An 18,881-nucleotide genomic window follows, 5' to 3' on the forward strand; every position below is an offset into this window, starting at 1 on the left:
ATCCGACCCAAGATCTTTATTGTATCCATCATTGGTTCTTTAGACATTGCGAATCATTTAAGTTCCAAGGTGCAATCGCCTCCGGAAGGGTCACACAGATCCATATTCCCCACGCTGAGAGCAGATGCGGACGAAAAGCAGGCAATATGCTTGGGGAAAGATTGGAATTCAGCAATGATAATGAAGAACAAGTACGCTGCACTAATAAGAACATCCTCAGATTCAGGCGTCCTATCCTAGGTCATGCCCGGCCGCGGGAAGACGGGCACCGTCTCCAGCTGTTCTAAGCCGCCCATGGTGCCATGCTGTCCACTCTGCTGCCACCCTTGCCCGGTCTGCTGATTGATAAACTGGCTCTGACGGAATGGGTTCGTACTCCCCGTGGGATTGGGTCGGAGAGGTTGAAGCCCCGTGTTCTGTGGAGGCGGGACGGAAGATGCCCGAGCGAATGGATTGGTACCTGTGCGCTGCGGTTGAAGCGCTAGCGGTTGCGCCTGCGCTTGGGGTTGCATTTGAGGTTGTGACTGGGGAAGCGGCGGGACCTGGGGAACTGGTTCGGGAGCTCCAGTGTTAAACTGTGCCATGGAAAGACGCTTGGCAAACGGGTTGGTGTTCTGCCGTTGCAGGGGAGCAGCCGCTGGCGCAGCGCCGCCAGTGGGGTTATTTACCAGCATAGACTGCCGGAAGGGGTTCGTTGGTGTGGAGGGTGGCTGCTGTTGATTTTGCATGGGGGGCTGCTGCTGAGAGAACGAGGGAGCCCCGTCCTGTGGGATAGGCGCAAGCTGCGATTGATATCCGTATTGCTGTGGCTGTGGCCCATATCCTCCAAATCCAGCACCGGTTGGCTGAGCTTGGAGTTGCTGCGCTTGCAACTGTCCGAATGGGTTGCCGGTGTTCTCCTGTTGCTGAGGGAATGCTCCACCGTATGGGTTCGTCTGGCTATATCCCGTCGCCTGAGGCTGCTGCATCAAGCCCGTGGGCTGCTGCTGGAATCCCGTCTGCTGCTGGAATCCCGTTTGCTGAGGGTAGAACGATTGCTGCGGCTGTTGCTGGAAGGCTTGTTGGTAGCCAGTTTGCTGGTGCTGCATTGAGGGCTGCTGAGCCATCAGCTGTTGGTTCTGCTCAATCGACTCAAAGAAGTCAATCAGATCCGGGGGTGGGGCCTTCTTCTGTTCCGGAGCCTTGGGCGGGTTTGGTGTGGATTGGGTTTGACTGCTCGCGGGAAGGGCGTCGAAGGTGGGCGGCACTTTCTGCTTGATTCCTTTCCCGGCCAGGTATTCTCGGCGACGGAGATCAAAGTCCGGATCGTTGAGGTCATCTTCGAGGAGGCGCGCCAAGTCTGTGGAAGCATGCTTGAGTTTCGGGATTTCCAACCGGGTGGCAGACTGGAAATGTCTCGCGACTCCCAGGAACTGCACCACTTCTTCCGTCTGCTTCGTAAACATCTTGTAGATTGCCAAAGCGCGTTCACTATCCGGCCGTGACATCTCGAAATAGTGCTCTGTTGATGTCCCTTGTCAGACATGGTCCAAACTAGGGGAGAAAGGTGACCTACCCAAGACATTGATTGTGCCCTCGTTCATGACCGAATACAATACTAAAAGATCGAGCGTCAGGAGGCGAAATGCAGTCAAACTGATTTCGTTCTCGGGTTCATCCGTCAAGAGCTGTGCAGTGTGTCAGCCAGGGAATATCCATCGATGCAATCCCACTCACATCACATCGCAACAATGCGCGAATCTGTTTCTGTACAAATTCCGTCTCTCTCAATAGGCCCTTGTCCACACTGAGCCGCTTCAAGCGGCCCGGTCCGCTTCGCACGTAGTCCGTCTTCGTGGCATCGAATGCTTTTGCGCGCGCGATCAGGTATTCGGCATACCGCCGGATGTTATGTCCTTGGGATTGTGCTACAAGGACCGTCAGTACTCTGCTCCAGGGTTTTGTCAGATCGTAGATCGCACCTTCGGAAAAGTTACTGGGCGCGATCTTCTTCGGGTTATCGGAGAGGAAGGTCAAGGCCGAATCCAGCTGGCCCTCGCGGATCATGAGGTGGACCACGATAAGCGCTTTGAACACAATAGTCCATGCCGAATCGCGTAGTCGATGTTGAAGGGTTCGGAAGATTTCTGCGACGCCCGCTTCGCCAGTATGGGTCGCCACCAGGATGGTTTCAACGTATTTAGATTTCGGGGCCGCGAGCTGCGCACATATGAGTGTTAGCGCTTGCGTAGGGTGCACGATTTCCCATCACCATGACTGACCTTGAGCTTGGTGGCCCCCTTTACCGCCTTCTCAAACCCCGTCATTGTGTTTGGGGAGGCAGGTCAGATCCCGCCCCTCGGTTCGAATAGATGCAGAATGATAAGAAAATAAGATTGGGTGGGTTTCGTAGAGAGACTGAAGTGCCCGCTTCAGATGTTAATGCCTTTGTCGTGTCTATACAGATCCTCAATCATCACCGTCGCCCTGGAGATGCCTCATTTGGTCATAGCGGGTGCCTGGGATTAACTGCAGGGGAGGGGAAGGAGGCAATGGGAAGAACCGGAGTAGCAATTGACAATCAGGTAGGGCCCACGATGGCGGCAAGAGAGATGCGAGGATAAGGATAGGGTCGTGAGGGCAGAGTCCAAGGGTCAAGTTGGGCGTGTCCAAGTGGGCGGAGCTTCACGTCCGAAGGCCGGGTTCCCAGTGGCCCGATCGGGTATAGCGTGTTTTGGTGCACGAGCTGTCGTTTTATACTCTTCGATGTGCATGAACCTAGCCATTTTAGTCTTGTATCCTGTTGATCTGGGGAATTTGGACCACGAGGGAGTCACGGGTTTGTTAGATGTTATCTGGCCTTGCCTAAGTACCTAGGCCTTCTGTTGGAACTGCCATCCGGTGGACTTAGGAATGGTGGCCGGTCTGGCGATATATATGTACCCCCGAGCACTTGGGTAGACGAGCAACAATTATCTCAAGTATCGGCATTGGCGTCAAGCGGTGACTCCTGGGCATGATATTTATCCCCGAGGCCAAGCTACGTAGTAAAATAGCAAACTCGCGACTGAGATGTTTGTCAGTATGGTCAGTATGGTCACTACGGTCACTACGGTCAGACAACTAGTCCATGTCAATCCCCAGGTCCTCCAGGGCTATAAATGAGACCTCGTTTCACTCCCTCTCTTCTGTCTCTTCACTCTCCCTCAATGCATCTCCTTTCCTCCTTCATCACTCCCCATCAAAACCTCTTAGCACCCGTCGAGCGTCTCGACACCCTTGAGAATCTCGCTTTCCATTTCTCATCTACTGACTTCGCTTCGCATCTTCGCATCGTCAACCAGCTTTCCAAAGCAGTATCCTCCATTGATATCTCGGTTGTGATCATCGTCTATTCAAGATGACAGGCTTCAAAAACCCCCTCGACCCCCTCGACCCCCAAAAAGACACCCCAGAAATCCCCAAAGAGGATCACCTTCCAGTGGGATGACTACCGTCGACAGGTTCTGTGCTGTCTGTACAGATTCTACAACTGTGAGCATGATGATCTTCAGAAGATATTTTCTGACATCTTCAAAAATCATCTCCTCGAACGTGGCTTTCCGAGCGGGCAAATCCCATACAGGGCCCTCAACGCCCAGTGGTCTTGGATGAGGCGGAGTGACAACCCCGCCTGGTTGTTCGTCCATAAAGAGACGGTCTTCAGGAAAGACCGAGAGTGGAAAGATATCATCCAGCAAATCAACCACGCGGCGAACAAACTGCAGATCCTTCTCATTGAGAAAGAATTTGATACCGAAAACGCCGAACCTGAGCGCGAAGGCATTGATAATCAGTCTCAATCCACCTTGACCCTCTCTACCATGTGCCACTCTGTCCAAGCATCGGTTCTTACCGACACCGAGCATTCATCCATCGGTGATTGTATGTTTTGGGAAACACCTTGTTATTGGTGTTACAAATATGGACCACTCCCACTGGTAGGGGGAACTCAACAGACAATGTGCCAATCGGCTGTTCATGATACCCAGGTTGTCATGTCAGGCCTCTCCTCAAGTTCTGATGAAGAGCTCCCTTCAGTCATACCGCCACTCATAGATGCAACGCTTCTGACAGCCGACGTGAATTTGTACGGACATACTTCCCCAGAGGATCTACCACCAGTACTCTACAGGTGGTCAAATAACAATTCCGCGGGAATTAATGGCCCTACATTGATTCGAGCTGGTCTCTTCGCAGATATGGACAGGGGGTCTGGGACCTTTCTTCCGGAGCACATATCAGAGGAATCGTTTCTCGAGTACTTCAGGCTCCATGTGACAAAAGCCCAAAGCTTATCACCATTTGTTTCTTTTTTCAAAAGCCCGTTATCACCAATTCACCGGGGGCTTCATAACAGAAACGAAGCGAGTGTTTTCATCGTTGATACCTCGAAGCTGACGAACAAGTCATTCAAATCTACGCCTCTCATGGAGCGAACAGGCACCGTTACACGGGGCTGGAAAGGATACGGCGAATACTTGATCTGGAACGAAGTCCCCGCAGCTGCGATTGCCTGTACCTTCACTATTACTGATCTGGAAAAAATTGCCTCCAACCACTTAGACATCGGTGCGTTTTTACAGCTCCCATCGATACAGGAGCGATGGAGCTGCCGGGCATCTTTGTACAGTGACTTGGCAAAGCATATACCAGAGTCCGACGATGGATATGCTTGTCTTTTGGAGAGATTCACTGAATTGATTGGAGTACCGGAGTCACTCAGAGAAGCAGTCGCAAGTGATTTCAGAGAGGCATGGACCGAAAAGTTCAAGGGACTCGAGTACCAACCACCGGGAGTTGAAGCCTCGGACTTCCACGGTGGAGATGAGTCGCTCGCGGCTCACGTGTGCTTCACGACTACCGCACCTAGTCTGGCTGCGCCGTCGGAGTCTTCATATGCACCGGCCGATAATAATGACGGCGACAGCGATAACTCGTGTGCGTCTTCTGGTAGTGGGAGTCGAGAAATCGAAGAGGCTGAAGAACGTTGCCGGGGACGTGATACCTCAAGTTCTGGATATTCAGTGCAGGATTTCTCCGGTGATGACATAGAAGAGAGGTCGCTTACGGACCCTTTCGTGGACGAAGCCGATCCCATGGACACGGTTGACGAAGATGCAGCGGCCCCTGATGAAGAATACTGCGTTGACCAGCTAATCAGATGGCCAGCTCGGATGTTTGCACGCGGAAGAATAGGAATGTGGACTGCAGACGGCATGTAAAGAAGCAGATAGGATTTGTTGAAAGATATCTAGACAGCCACCAACGGCAGACCTTGAGCGTTCAGCAAATACGTTCCGTAAATTCCATCATGCCCAAAACGACAACCACCTGGTAATCATAGGAACTCGAACCAACTAAAGCGTTCGAGGTTGATGGCTACCAGGAGACAGAGTACCCGCAGCACCTGCGACCAAGTATCCCTACCGTGAAAAAGGGACCAAATTTTTAGGAGAACAGATTAAATCTGGAAAATGCAGTATCAAAACAGATCCCAGCCCATGCTCCAGGATATGCCTGTCGCTAGGGCGGGTGTACGGTTTCTATGGCAGGAGGATGGATGAAATATTTTTGCTTTTTGTGTGGATACACATTGTTCAGCAAGGTATCTGGGACATGGAAACTCGTAAACTATCCCGACCCCCAATGAATTCCTTTATATCCAGTTCAAACCGCTTCCTTCGCCGAATTGTCCATTCCGAGCACCCAACTCTTTAAACGCTTAGAACTTGGAGAAAGCCTTGACGGCCTTGCCGGTGCGGGGCAGGACGCGCAGGGTGTTGAAGCGGACCTGTAGAGATAAAAGATCAGATATGTTTCAAGAGTAGAATTAGCATGTGGCGTGCGACGGGCGAGCCATTCTTTCATAGGGACCATGAAACAAGCCGACACCACCCTAGTTCGCCGCGCCACACCTCAGGGTCAAGATAGAACGTACGGTCTTGGAGAGGGGACGGCACTGGCCAACGGTAACCCAGTCACCCTCCTGGACACGGAAAGCGGGGGAAACGTGAGCAGCCAGGTTCTTGTGGCGCTTCTCGTAACGGTTGTACTTGGGGACGTAGTGGAGGTATTCACGGCGGATGACGAGGGTACGGTGCATCTTGGTGGACACAACACGACCGGTCAGGATACGGCCACGGATGGAGACGAGACCGACGAAGGGGCACTTCTTGTCTGTGGAAACTGTTAGTGACTTGTGCGGGATTGTGTGGCGACCGGAGATTTTCGATGTCTGGTCTTTTTTCGAGGTTGGAGAAAAGGAATGTCAAGGAGACTGGGAATAATCGTGTCGCTTCCCAGAAAGACGCCGTCGTTTGTGCCTTTTCCATTCGAATTGTCGGATCGCAAAATTCCTTCCATGACCAGCCCTTTGGCTGCATCCCAACTCCACCCTCGAAAAAAGACCATGAAAATCGTATATCTCGTCATGTCGCCGGGTGAACTTCATCGTGGATCGTGCATACCGATGTAGGAGCCCTCAATGGCGGTCTTGGGGGTACGGAAACCCAGACCGACATCCTTGTACCAGCGGCGGGCCTGGCCAACCTTCTTGGACTTAGCCTTGGACTTGGAGTTCAAGAAGATGTGAGGCTGCTTCTGGTAAGCGCGCTCAGACTGGACGGTCAACTCGGTCGCCATGGTTGTGGTGTTGTCGACGAGGAAGCGAAGTCGAGCTGGATGTGAAAAGTCGGTGGTCGGAGGTTCACGAATGGGTCGTCGAGAATGGAAAGATTCGCTAAAGGCGCGCTGTTCTTGTGTGTGTTCCGCTAGTCCGGATTGGGACTAGCGCCACTGTGGATTAGGGCTTGCGCTTTGTTTACTGTCACGTGACCCAGACGCGTCCGTGAGGGGAATGCGATAGTCGAACATGCATAGTTAGCTGCTATCTACCTCCATTATACACTCGACAACCCCTCGGGCGGACCATGCTTGGCTGATTGCGTCCGTCGCTTCTTGCCATCATGTCGACTCGACAGGATTCCGCGGCGCGTGTGCGCTCGCGTCGCTCCATCGCCCATGTACCTCGATCCAAGATGACGTCCGGCTTGGATAAGGAGAATGCGACGACTGACATTGGAGCTGTGCCGCCTTTTGGAAACAACGCGAAAGCAGCGGCTAAGGATAAGAAGTCCCGTAGTAAGAGCTTGGGACCTGGCGGACTTGACGCTCTACAAAACTCCAACGGTAATCGGCGCAAGGTAAGCTATTATCCGAATATCTCCCCGCGCGCATTGATCACACCGCCTGACTCCCGCGCTTTGCAGTCTACGGCTTCCTTTCCCCTCAAATCAATCCTCAAGCCTACAGTCCCCGTCTCACCGGTACGGAACATCCCGTCGTTCGAGGAAACGCGTCGGCGCACCCCGGCCCGCGATGCGCGGAACCAGAATGCCAACACCGGTAGCAATGGAAAAGAAGGACTTTTAATCGACTTCGCAACCCCATCCCAACCTCCTGTTTCAGGATCTGAGAAATTGGCCAACCCTTTCGACACATTCAATGCGACATCCGCCATTCGTGATGAAATGGCTGCAACGAAAGAACGGGATGATAAAGAGCGCCGGGAGCGCGAACGACAAACAATTATGGAGAAGCGCGAGGCACGACGGAAATCAATGGGTTTGTGTCCACTCGATTTGGAGTAGAGCAATGGCAATGACACTAACACAAGGCGTTAACAGCGAATCGCCGCGTATCGTTTGCCCCCGAGGCCACACTGCATACTTGGAACGTGGTGGAGATCCCGGATGACTCGACCGCATCATCAGCCTCGAATTCTACCAGACGTGCATCGTCTATAACCAACTCTCAGGCCCAGGAACAGGCACCCACACCAGCCCAGGAGGCACCCGCCTCCCCCGAGGGCGACGCCGAGTCCGACTTCGGCTTTTCACCAGTCCGCCAACAAGATTTAGAGCTGATGAGAGAGCGATCGGCATCAACAGAAGGCCCCACAGATCTGTCTTCAAGCCCATTCAGTGGAAGCTCGACATCCGGTGGCGAAGACACCAGTGCGCACAGCGTGGTGGCTGAAGAGGAGGACGATCATTCTTTGGGATCTGATGATGGCTTCGATGCTGAAAGCACTGCTATGAGCATGGACGATATGACTGCTCACTCTGCCGTCTCCATGCAGTCAGATGCATCTTCCAGTTCTAGTTCCAGTGCCCGACTCAACCAAGCACTGCGCCAGGCTGCAAAGGAGGCCGGAACCGAAGCAATGGATGAAGAAGATGGAGAAATGTCGATGGAAATTGCGGACCAAGAAATCACCGGTGCATTTCAGCCCTGGATCAAAAAGGGCCAGCGCCAAAGCTTCGACTGGGAAGATATCAGCGCTCGTCATGACCAAGAGAATGTTGAACCTTCTAAAGCTGCCTCCGCGAACGTCCCAGAGTCGGATGGCGTCGACGAGGACGAAGATCTTAGTATGGATGTGACAAAAGCAGTCGGACGCATTCTTGGAAAGTCTCCTGGGCGACGGAAGAGTGCTGTTCCTCGCAAGTCAATTGGCCAAGAAACCAATTATGGCGACGAAACCATGGAGATGACCAACATGATTGGAGGTATTTCGGGAATGAGCTCTGTTGAAGCACCGAATGACGGCGATAACGAGGACGAAGAGATGACTATGGAGTTCACGTCAGTTGTTGGCGGTCTCTTGAGGCCTCAGCGGCAGGAAGCGAACACCAGTGCTGAGCAGGAGAAAACTACCCCGAAGTCCGATCGAATGGATTACAATCGCGATAATGAGTCGGATGGGGATATGGACATGGAAATAACCGGCGCCCTTGGTGGAATTCTACCATCGGGGCTAGAAACCCAGGACAGGGCCCAAGCCAAGATGGTGATGGAACTTGAGGGTGACTCGGGGCAATTGGCCAGCTCGCCTTTCCAGGAGAGCGTCCGTCAATCGCCTGCCAAGTCTCCAGCGAAATCGCCTCTCGGCCTCCACGTTGCTGCTGTGGCCTCCGAGGACGGAAGTCCTAGTCTGGCAAGCATCAGATCTAGACGGACAAGCCGTGGCTCTAAGGGCCCGTCGAGCACTCCGCAATCAGCTACTCGACAGCGATCGGCTTCACAGAAGCCATCGACACCTCCCAAACAGTCAACACCTCAAGCGAAACCAACCACACCCAGCAAAACTCCCCCATCTGCCAATGTCTCCTTCCGGACCGCCTCCCCGAAGAAGCTCTTCAAGCCTGAGCTCCAGCTGTCAGCAGGAAGGCGCAAGTCCCCTCGGCGGAGCATCTTCGAGCAGGATACGGCTACCGGACAATCAACACCTCGCATAGTCTTGCAACCTCGCGAAAGGCGTCGCTCTTCCGGACTTGGAATTGACAGGGAAGGTCTTGGGTCACCCCGTGTTGCTGCTATGCTCGACAAACGCTTGTCTCTGGGCGAAAGCACTCCGCAGTTTGCCCCCAAGGAGCGAGGCGGCGGTGGCGTTCGATTCGAAGACCCGTTGAAGCTACAGGCGGAGGAAGAGCGGGACCGCGAACAAGAAGAACTCAGAGAGGATGGCCATATCCCATCTGTCAACCCCGATGAGCGGGATGTCACTTCCAACCTGAAGGATATGATTTCAAATCTCAGTCCAAAGAAGGTCAAGGGCCGAAAAAGTCTTCATGTGGGTGCTGCCCGGGGTATCCTCGGCAAGCGCCCCATAGAACTTGACATCGAAGAAGAGGAGGCCGAGAACTCACCAAAGCGACTGCGCGGGCACGATGTGAGCCCCGTCAAGGGTGTCAAGCTGCAAGCCCCAACGCCCCAGAACAGGCCGCGTAGATCGATCCGTTCTCCGACGCGTAGGGCTGCCACCTCTTCTCCTCTTAAGAACAGTACTACTCCCACCCAGGAACCACGCAGTGCTTCCAAAACGGGTGCCACTCCCCTGAAGGACGGTATTGATACCTTGCACATTGCTTCTGACAACCAGCAACCGGACGCAGAAGAGGCAGAGGATATTTCCACTCAAGAACAGGCCGCTGACACGGAGCCTATTCAACTGCAAGAGTTCCTGAACATGACTAACATCCATTTCATGGAACTTACCACGACCAAGAGACGGCACACGACTGCCCCTGGAAGTGCCACCAAGAAGCGCAGTCGCCGATCAAGTGAGATGCCCAAGCCCGGATCCATCACTTTCGATGACTGCGTGGCTGCCGGTTTCTGTACAGTGCCTATGTTGGAGCTGTATCAACATGTGAGTTTGACTGAACACAGCTTCAATGTTTCATATTACTGACCTATCTAGTCCTGCCGCGAGTTGAAGTCTTACATCTCGGAAGGCCGACAGGTAATCCGATCCATCGAGGCTGAAACATACGAAGATAACCCTCCTCTGTTCCGTGAGTATGTTACGGCACCGCCAGATATCCGAATCATTATGGACAACCAGTTCCGAAACGTCAAGACACATGCCCGCCTGCTCAGCAAGGCTACATGGTATGAGTGGCGTATGAAGCTCCTCGAGGGTTTGAAAGAAGGCCTTCACCGAAATGTGAAGGACATGAAAGCCGATGACGAAGTGCTTTCCAAACGCGAGGAGCTTCTCAACAGTGCTGTGCCTGTTCTCGTGGAGAAACACGCCTCTTTGGAACAGGAAGCAAACAACCTACAGCAGCTAGTAGAGGAGATGGAGAGCTGTGATCAAGATGAGTTGCGCGGCGCTCGTGCAACGCTTTCTAGTGTTGAGGATGAGATTGAGGCCAAGAAACGAGAGCTCGAACTGCTGCAGGAAGAGGCCCAAGAGAGGATCAATGCCATTGAGGCTGGAACGGAGATGCGTGATGAATTTATGGCCCAGATCCAGCAGGCGGAGCGCGCCAAGGAAGAATGCCGTGGGTGGAGTGCTCGAGATATCAACGAGCTTAAGGGTGAGTTTCTTTTGTTAATTCTCCACCATTTTCATGTCTAATCAGGAAATAGCTTCTGTCCAGCGCATCGAGCGCCAAACTGGCTGGTCAATTACATCTGCATCAGCGTCTGACGAAGAGGCCACCGATCCTTTGATGACCATGTCGTACCGAAGCCAGCTGCAAATCAAGTTCCACCCTGGAGCGTTCGCTACCAAGAGACCCAATGCCGACAAAACGAATCAGCACCTCGAATTGAGCTTCGTCAACGGAAAATCGACCTCTCCAATCGCATCTCTCGTCCTTCAATCACTGCAGAGCCACCTAGCCGCAATCCAGCAATCTAAGATTGCCCCCAAAGAACTTCTCCACTTCATCTCATCTGCATGGGACCGCACCCTCGGCCTCGAGAACGAGGCGCGCATGCTCGAATTCTGCGGTGTCACCCGTCTCAGCCTCTCCGAGCCCGCTGAAACCTCTCTCTTCCTCCGCGCGCGCTGCACACTCCTTGGCAAGGCCGCCGTATCATCTACGGCGGGCCATAAAGGTGCAGCAGCGAAGAATAACAACACTAAGCGGATCGATGTCGACTTTACCGTCCGTACCCGTATCGTGCCCGATGGCTCGATGACAATTGGGTCTCTGGACTTCGATATTGATGTCCTCGCAACTAAAGTCTACGGCTTCGGATCCGGCAACAAGTCCGGACTATCTGGCACGGAAATGCAAAGTATCCTGGGCAAGGGACTTCAGCGCCAGGACGGCGATGCCCAGCTTGGAAATGGTGTTTGGTGTAAGGCTGTCAGGATGTTAACCGGGTCTGTGTTTTAATTTCGAGTTACGATATCCCCCTACTTCTTTTCAAGGCGCCGCGTGGTATTGGGGCTGGATGGATACGGTGCACGGCGTTTATGCGGTCAGGGATCTGACCTTTTCTTTGAACTAGCTGGATATGAGCGATTTATTCACTCTTCTTCTTGATTGCAATTCATTTCATTCATTGTATACCATTAACTATCAAAGATGCATTGTCATTTCATTCATGTCAACAGAGACGCAGACCCAGTCAAAGTAAAAGCAGGGCCAGGACATTTTCGTAATCGCCATGCTGCCGAACCCTTCGATGCGAGAACATATGAAAAAAGAGCAATGAAGCTCACAAACAAAAGTGCCCAAATCTAACCTAAGCTAGAAAAGCCCCAAAAACCCATTCGGCCAACTGGACTCCGCCTGTGACGGATCTTGATTCGGATCTTGCCCGGCCGTGAAATTATACGGATTCCCCGCACCAGCAGTAGCAAAATTACGCTCTATCTCAGCATCGGGCTCCGTGCCAGGCGGCATACTGAGGAAAGACTCAGCGGACAGAATGGGGAAGTACATGTCCGGTGCCCGTGCAGATGCGGCAATGCTTTCGCTGGGGAAGAGACCTGACCAGAGATTGTCGCCGAATTCCCAGTCTGCGGTCAGTGGCACTTGCCATGATTCAGGAATCATGTTGCCTGTTACTGTACTGGTGCTGCTGTCTTGGGAATAGGGAGATCGGACGTTGTCTAGTGGGGACGAGGTGGTGGCGGAGTGATCTTGCGCGAGTTGCCAGGACGGGAGACCCATGTCGCTGGCGCTTGCGCCGTTGAGGTCTAAACCTAGACCTGTGACGTAGTTGTTTGTGGTCGTGGGTTGTTGAGGCATTGGTGTGTAGGCATTGGCGCTTGGGCTTAGGGGTACGACGTAGCCGGAGGAGTTGACGGGTGGCAATCCCTCTAGGGCTTCAGGGATGCTGAGGTCGGGCATTTGGGAGCGGGTGGTTGAAGGGTGAGGTATCGGACGTGCTGTGGCCATGCTATGTCCACTAGAGCCTAAGATGTCGGGGGTCATCGATACCCGCAGAGTCGTAGGTCGATGATGAGGTTTTGAATGTGATCCCGAGGTGGTTCGAGAACTTTGCCGTTTCGCGCCGGATGGCTGGTGCTCCCGGTCTGCTCCACCTGACTCTCGGATCCGTTTTTCGTCTTTGTCGACAACCGATCTGGCGATGCGCTCTAGGTTGGCGCTCATGTGAGTCATGAATCCTGCGTAGTTGGTTGGCCCATCACCCGGGACGAGTGTTGCGAAGAAGGTCGCAGCCATGTTGAGAGTTGCGAGATCTTCACGAACTTTCGGGTTGCGAGTATCGCGAATGATGTTTGAAAAGATCGTTGCTGCCGCCAGAAATACATAGTATAGGAGGGACCTGAGAGGGGTTGTCAGTGATACAAAGAACCAGTAACAATTAGCCTCGCACTGACCATATCCATGCAATGTCTCCCCACGGCATATTATTAACCATCTTCAGCGTGTCCCGCGCAGCCTGTACGCAGATGGCTCCGGATTTTGAAGCTTGAGTTATGCTTATCGATTTGAGCTCTGGAGTTTCATCTCGGGAGGATATTAGAAAGTGGAGCAGGAGCGGTATGCGGTGGATCATGATCTGGGCATTATAATAGACAAAATGGAGTCCAATAGATGCAAATCCGAATAAGAACTCGGTTTCATCAACTTTGAATTTAGGTTCGTCGTCGAGGGGGTAATCCTTTTCCCAGTTCTCAAGCTCTGCGTGCAGCTCTTTGACTGTTTGGTAGATCTCGTGCGGCGGTTTGAGCATTGCCTTAGCCGAGTAGAGACGGCAGAAGATGCGACTTTTGATCACGGACATGCGACAGAGTTGTCGGAAGAATGGGATATTGCTTGGGGATCCGGGCTTTCTGTCATCTTCTATTTCTTCGGGAAGAGGGACGTCGAAGTCATCTGGATGCTGGGATGGGGCGTTTCCAGCTCGTAAGCAGGTACTAGCGGATAAGAGTTAGAATCCAGTATAGCAGTTTACTCGTAATTGATTGCATACCTCTGGTCAATAAAAAAGGCAACCCAGAACACACGTCGCCTCTGTTCTTGCTGTGCGGGGCTCAGGTCCGGTCTTGGGATGTTACGGTGGAGTCCCATCCGCTGGCATGACCGCATGGCGGCTGTGATAAGAGGCAATGAAAACTGCGTGCCCGAGTTTCCACGAAGGAAAAATGCCATGCTCAGCAAGGCCTGGACGCTCAGAAGATCGGTGCGTCGCAAAGCCAGGTCCGTGAAAACCGACATGGCATTCTTGAAGTAGAAACGGGACTTTTCTCGGTCCTTTTCCGTCTTTGCACTGTTTGAAATTCGGTATTCGTAAGCCAGACAGATAATCATATTGATGCTGGCCCATCGGGCAGCGTCATCGCAGGTTTGCTGTGTGTACTGCCACTCGACCATCCGCATAAAGGATGCTTCGTGGTAGATCGGGAACAGCCGGTTCGCTGTTTGGAAAAAGTCTTTCATGAGAGAAAATACCTCTGACCGGGGAGGAAGAGGCTTGAAGACTTGGGAAGCAAAAAGGTCGTGAAAGACATCGGGTCGCCATTGACTCCAGGGACTGTCGTGGATGGAATCGGGAGATAAAATACTCAAGAAGCTGACATCGCCAGTCTTACTCTTGATCCATTCGATTCCACCCCGGGAGAGAATCGACAATGAGCATGATCGTCCTGTTTCCCCGTTTCCGTTAGCCAATCTCGATTTATCAGAAACGCAGGAGACGGACCGAAATAACGCGAGTCATCTTGCTCATGCTGCCTGAAAATCGAAGCCGCTTCGATATCGCCACCACCGGCATAATTTTCAATATCATGGCCCCAGGATTCCTGGGTCGTGGACGAACGATTTGATGACATGTCGGATGATTCTGGTCGCTGGTGGCGAGCATCCCATCTCTCATCCAGGCCTTCCACCTCATCGTCCGAAAGGTCATCAGTAGTCATTTCGTCCTCATGTAGAATGCCTGCCGTTTTGAGCAGGGACTCTACTCTTTCCAAGCGATCCTTCAAAGACCTCACGTATTCATCACTGCAGGAATCGCATTAGCGACAGAACCAAAACACCCCAAAAAAGGATGACAATACCTTTTAGTGTCATCGCCATTCTCAGGCCCGGAGAAGGTGCATTTGATACCGCGACGAGCACACTGGACACAGACCATGCCAGACCCTTCGACTTCGCACTTGGTCTTCTTCCTGTAGCAGCTTTCACATGCCTGGGACCCAGTCAGCGACCGCCCAGGGAGATCCATCAATCTACGTACTCGTTGGCTTCTCCGCCTAGAGGCACTGCCAAAAGCCATCTTGGGGGCGGGGGTGGAGGATTGGTTCATAGCATAATCGATTGTCGCATTGCGTTGCGCATTTCCCGCGAACGGAGTCATCCGCGCCTGTTCATGCCAAGACTTTTTGCCCTGTCTGCAACTGTCTGTGGGGAAGGGCTCTTAGCGTGAGATTCTTAGGGGCGATCAGATTCATGCAATACAGGATGGAGAGATGGCGTGGATTTTTCGAAGGCGAAGAACATGCAGGAGGGTGATTTAAGGTCGGGAAGTCGGCCCACCTCGGTTCCCGATGCTTGCTGCTTCAACGCTGGGTGCGATGAACCCCGCTGCCATATTACACACCTATGAACTGGGATGCCTAGGCTTTTTGGGAGAGCACTTTGAAGTTCTAGTTGTACGCTTATTACTGCTACTTTTGATATCGATCGCTATCAAGTGCGTGTTCATACTCGGGGCAAAATTGCATCATCACTCGCGCACCACATCACTATACACCAGGCACGACCGGCCAAAGGCTTAAAACCACGAGACACACGTCTTAGCACCAGTAGCACAGACCGAGATAGTCAAGCATATCTAAGCTTAAACAGATAATAGTTAACGTAATTCACGGCCAACCCGTTAACACGGCCAACCCGTTAGTCCACCTCCATTACCAATTTTCTATTCAAGATAACTCCACCAAGAAAGTATAAATTCATCTCAAACTAGCGCTTCTTACAACGATTAATCTTATGCCCTAACTCCCCACACCCGCTACACCTTGGCGGAGCCCTCTTGCGTGGCAAATCTGCCTGACTAGCTGATTCGCCTGCCTCACGCGATACCACCGGGCTATCTTCAACTGGCTGGTCTGGCTGCTGAGCTAGCAGTTGGCCCTCTGCGATAGATAGGCCTCCTTCATGTGCTATTTGTCGATTCGACCGTGTACGTTTCTGGCGTTTCTTCTCGTTTGCTCTACGTAGACTAGCGTTCTCCTGCGCTAGTATCGCAGCGTTATACATCGATAAATAAGCACCTTTGATAATCTGATCCACAGCAGTTTTTGAGGGTGACGGAGGGCTATTTGACCGCTGTCTCAATAGATTCTTGAGTAAGGTAGCCTGCTTTTGTAGCTGAATCACTGTTTTAGGCGTTTTTGGTGTGAATTGGCTAGATCTACTGCTTGGTCGGCTTCCTGGCGGTGTTGGCGTTCGGAGCGAGATATTGAGCTTAGAAAGCACACGCTCTGGGTCAAACGGTGTAAGACCAGTAGCAGCGAAGCTAGTCTGGATAGTCTGCGGTTGAAACGCCTCGATACGCGCCCGAGGGTAATCTGCGAGAAAGTCGAGCTTATCGATGTGGTTATAGCCATATCGGGCGAGGTCGCTCACGAAGCGACCGTATGCGCGCTTCAACGGAGCAAAACACGCAACATCAAGCGGTTGGAGTAAATGCGAAGAATGCGAAGGCATACAGAGCGGTATAATATTATTCTCAGCGCAGATTCGGTCGAATTGAGGTGTAAGGTGGCTACCGTGGCCATCAAGAATTAATAGCCGATATCGACCTCGTACGCGCGAATTCGTATATGGAATGAAGTGCTTCTGTAGCTAGCGAAGGCCTATCTCATCGGTAGTCCAGCCGTTATTCGAGACCTCAATCCGCTAATCGCTAGGTAGATTTGATTCGAACCAGCCAGCAATATAAACCTTGCCTTGAAATATCACATATGGCGGTAGTGCGTAGCCATCGGCGCATATAGCCTCGATAGCAGTAACCCATTCGCGGTTTCCTGGCTGTAAGATAGAGCGCCGACCGTAGTATTCAGCTCGCGTAACCACCTTCTGTGACGATATAAGGCCCATCGCAAAGCCCGTCTCATCAAAGTTATAAATATCCTCTAGTTGTATCCCATTCTCATCGACCACGCGCTTTACGGTATTAAACCACTCTCGTATCGACTTCGGATCTTCATTCAGGGCGCGCTGGTAATCGTAGCGTCTCGAGAAGCGCGAGCGGATCTCTTCGCGGCGTTTAACGAAGGATGATGTCCAATTCACGCCTACAGTAGGCGGAGGGTGAATCCCACGAGTGGCCAGTAGGATATTAGCCATCTCTCTCACAGTAGAGGGCCTAGGTGCTGCACCACGCGAATCCATAGAGATGATCCACTCAGTAAGCGAATCCTCTTCTAATTGTGTCATTTTATGGCTATGCCAGCGTTTATCGACGCGTGGAGACGTTCCGGTAGCGCGGTCGTGGAGGGTAGTGTAGGGCATATCGTATAGCTTCGCTGCGGCGTAGAGAGATTTAATTTGGCCCTTTTGCACCGCCTGAAGGGCTAATAGGATCCTGCCCTCCTGCTCAGCAGATTTATGCCAGGATTCAGAGCGATTTGGTGGCATGGTGGGTAGTTGAAGATGGTAGGTAGGACTGGACGCGCGATTTCTGGTGGGGCTAACGGGTTGGCCGTGTTAACGGGTTGGCCGTGAATTACGTTACCGGTGTCCAGACACGTCACCAGCTGACAAATTCGTCCCCCTAACTAACTAAGTCCCCCGCACGGAGATGTTACCTTACTGTAAAGATGACCTGACAGAGCCCGTGACTCTAGACATCACTCTATACAGAAACTGGACATGCGTGCCACCACCGTTGGGATCGTCTCCATCGGAGACATGGGCTTGGGCATGGCGAATCTGCTCAAGGGCCATGATTACCGGGTAGTCACCGTCGCGGAGGGGAGAAGGTGGGAAGGTACATTCCTACAACTACAACAGCCCGGTTGACGGATCCAACAGTGAACACACGCTGGCGCGAATCCACGCGGCTGGCATCGAGGCACTGTCTTCAGATCAGGAGCTCGTGATCCAGGCGGACTACATCTTATCCATCCTGCCTCCGCGGAATGCTCTCGCGACGGCGGAGCGCATTGCGGGGGCCTACAGGCAGCCCGATACAGCAAGTAGACGGCAGGAGTTGGAGGACGTTAACCATCGGCCGAACCGAAGCGATCTCTTCTACCTCGACCTCAATGCAAAGCCAGCCCGATGGGCCCAGCAGATGGCAGCGCTGTATGAGCCCACCTCAATCGGGTCATTGGCCGGGAGCCACTTCCTCGATGGCGGGATCATTGGGGGCCCGCCAAAGCTTACAGACGGAAAGTGGAAGAAGCCCAGCGTGGTGCTGTCGGGCGCGGTGAACTGCCCCCCACGTTTACAGCACTGGCCGACACGTTGAACATGAAGCTCGTTTCGCCGCGGGTTGGCGCGGCGTCCACACTCAAGATGTCCTTTGCGGCACTCACCAAGGGCCTCACTGCGCTGTCGATTCTGTCCTTCTCCACCGCTCAGCGGGAATCGCTTCTCCCGGAGCTGCTGGAGCATCTCGACACTTTCTCCCCACACACGGGCTCGTTGGCTCGCGCTGGCGTCATAGGGATGAGTCCCAAGGCGTACCGATGGGTGGACGAGATGCGCGGCATCGGTGAAACGTTCGATTCAGAGGGTGGATGGGATGGAGTCGGGGCCAGTATCTATGGCGGAATTGCCGAGGTCTACCGCGCCGTAGCGGAGGATACAATCCTAGGTCAAGAACGTGTCGAGCAGCGACGACGTGGGACCAGCGTGGAGGATGCAGCCGGCATCATTGCTCAGCGAGGAACGGAGCACGATATCGGAAATTCTATGTCATAGGGAGGGGCCGATCGCATCGGTGTGGCTTTTTGATGCATCTTCTAGACTTAGGACTGCCAAGCCTCCGTGTTACGCCCAAATTTCGTAACGGCCGAGTCCGCGTCATCGCCAAGTGGGGATCCGCGGCCCAATTTCAGACTTTCCGTC

The 18,881-nt window shown here is 52.9% G+C and overlaps 6 protein-coding genes across 6 annotated transcripts; 3 read left to right on the plus strand and 3 right to left on the minus strand.

Annotated features, from left to right (window-relative positions):
- Nucleotides 1-236: 236 nt before the first annotated feature.
- N7498_003978 (ENTH domain protein) lies at nt 237-2,306 on the minus strand (the record flags this gene model as incomplete). Its single annotated transcript, XM_058451040.1, has 5 exons — nt 237-1,501; nt 1,556-1,667; nt 1,717-1,907; nt 1,962-2,199; nt 2,262-2,306. 5 exons carry the CDS (start codon nt 2,304-2,306, stop codon nt 237-239), a joined length of 1,851 nt encoding a protein of 616 aa, XP_058310502.1.
- An 882-nt stretch (nt 2,307-3,188) lies between these two features.
- N7498_003979 (uncharacterized protein) lies at nt 3,189-5,243 on the plus strand (the record flags this gene model as incomplete). Its single annotated transcript, XM_058451041.1, has 3 exons — nt 3,189-3,335; nt 3,387-3,903; nt 3,964-5,243. 3 exons carry the CDS (start codon nt 3,189-3,191, stop codon nt 5,241-5,243), a joined length of 1,944 nt encoding a protein of 647 aa, XP_058310503.1.
- Nucleotides 5,244-5,743: 500 nt separating this feature from the next.
- Nucleotides 5,744-6,663, minus strand: N7498_003980 (40S ribosomal protein uS17; the record flags this gene model as incomplete). The annotated part of the gene is made up of 3 exons (XM_058451042.1): nt 5,744-5,812; nt 5,960-6,198; nt 6,489-6,663. 3 exons carry the CDS (start codon nt 6,661-6,663, stop codon nt 5,744-5,746), a joined length of 483 nt encoding a protein of 160 aa, XP_058310504.1.
- A 323-nt stretch (nt 6,664-6,986) lies between these two features.
- Nucleotides 6,987-11,717, plus strand: N7498_003981 (kinetochore-microtubule binding complex subunit SPC105; the record flags this gene model as incomplete). Its single annotated transcript, XM_058451043.1, has 5 exons — nt 6,987-7,223; nt 7,290-7,644; nt 7,707-10,234; nt 10,286-10,907; nt 10,960-11,717. The coding sequence occupies 5 exons, from the start codon at nt 6,987-6,989 to the stop codon at nt 11,715-11,717; spliced, it is 4,500 nt and encodes a 1,499-aa protein (XP_058310505.1).
- Nucleotides 11,718-12,074: 357 nt separating this feature from the next.
- Nucleotides 12,075-15,075, minus strand: N7498_003982 (transcription factor domain-containing protein; the record flags this gene model as incomplete). Its single annotated transcript, XM_058451044.1, has 6 exons — nt 12,075-13,119; nt 13,175-13,714; nt 13,771-14,443; nt 14,500-14,801; nt 14,858-14,988; nt 15,037-15,075. The coding sequence occupies 6 exons, from the start codon at nt 15,073-15,075 to the stop codon at nt 12,075-12,077; spliced, it is 2,730 nt and encodes a 909-aa protein (XP_058310506.1).
- A 2,603-nt stretch (nt 15,076-17,678) lies between these two features.
- On the plus strand, nt 17,679-18,734 carry N7498_003983 (DUF1932 domain-containing protein; the record flags this gene model as incomplete). The annotated part of the gene is made up of 3 exons (XM_058451045.1): nt 17,679-17,788; nt 17,841-18,237; nt 18,288-18,734. 3 exons carry the CDS (start codon nt 17,679-17,681, stop codon nt 18,732-18,734), a joined length of 954 nt encoding a protein of 317 aa, XP_058310507.1.
- Nucleotides 18,735-18,881: the final 147 nt, after the last annotated feature.

This window comes from Penicillium cinerascens (assembly GCF_028974065.1).
Source record: "Penicillium cinerascens strain IBT 15544 chromosome Unknown contig_24_segment0_segment0, whole genome shotgun sequence".
NCBI lineage: Eukaryota > Fungi > Ascomycota > Eurotiomycetes > Eurotiales > Aspergillaceae > Penicillium > Penicillium cinerascens.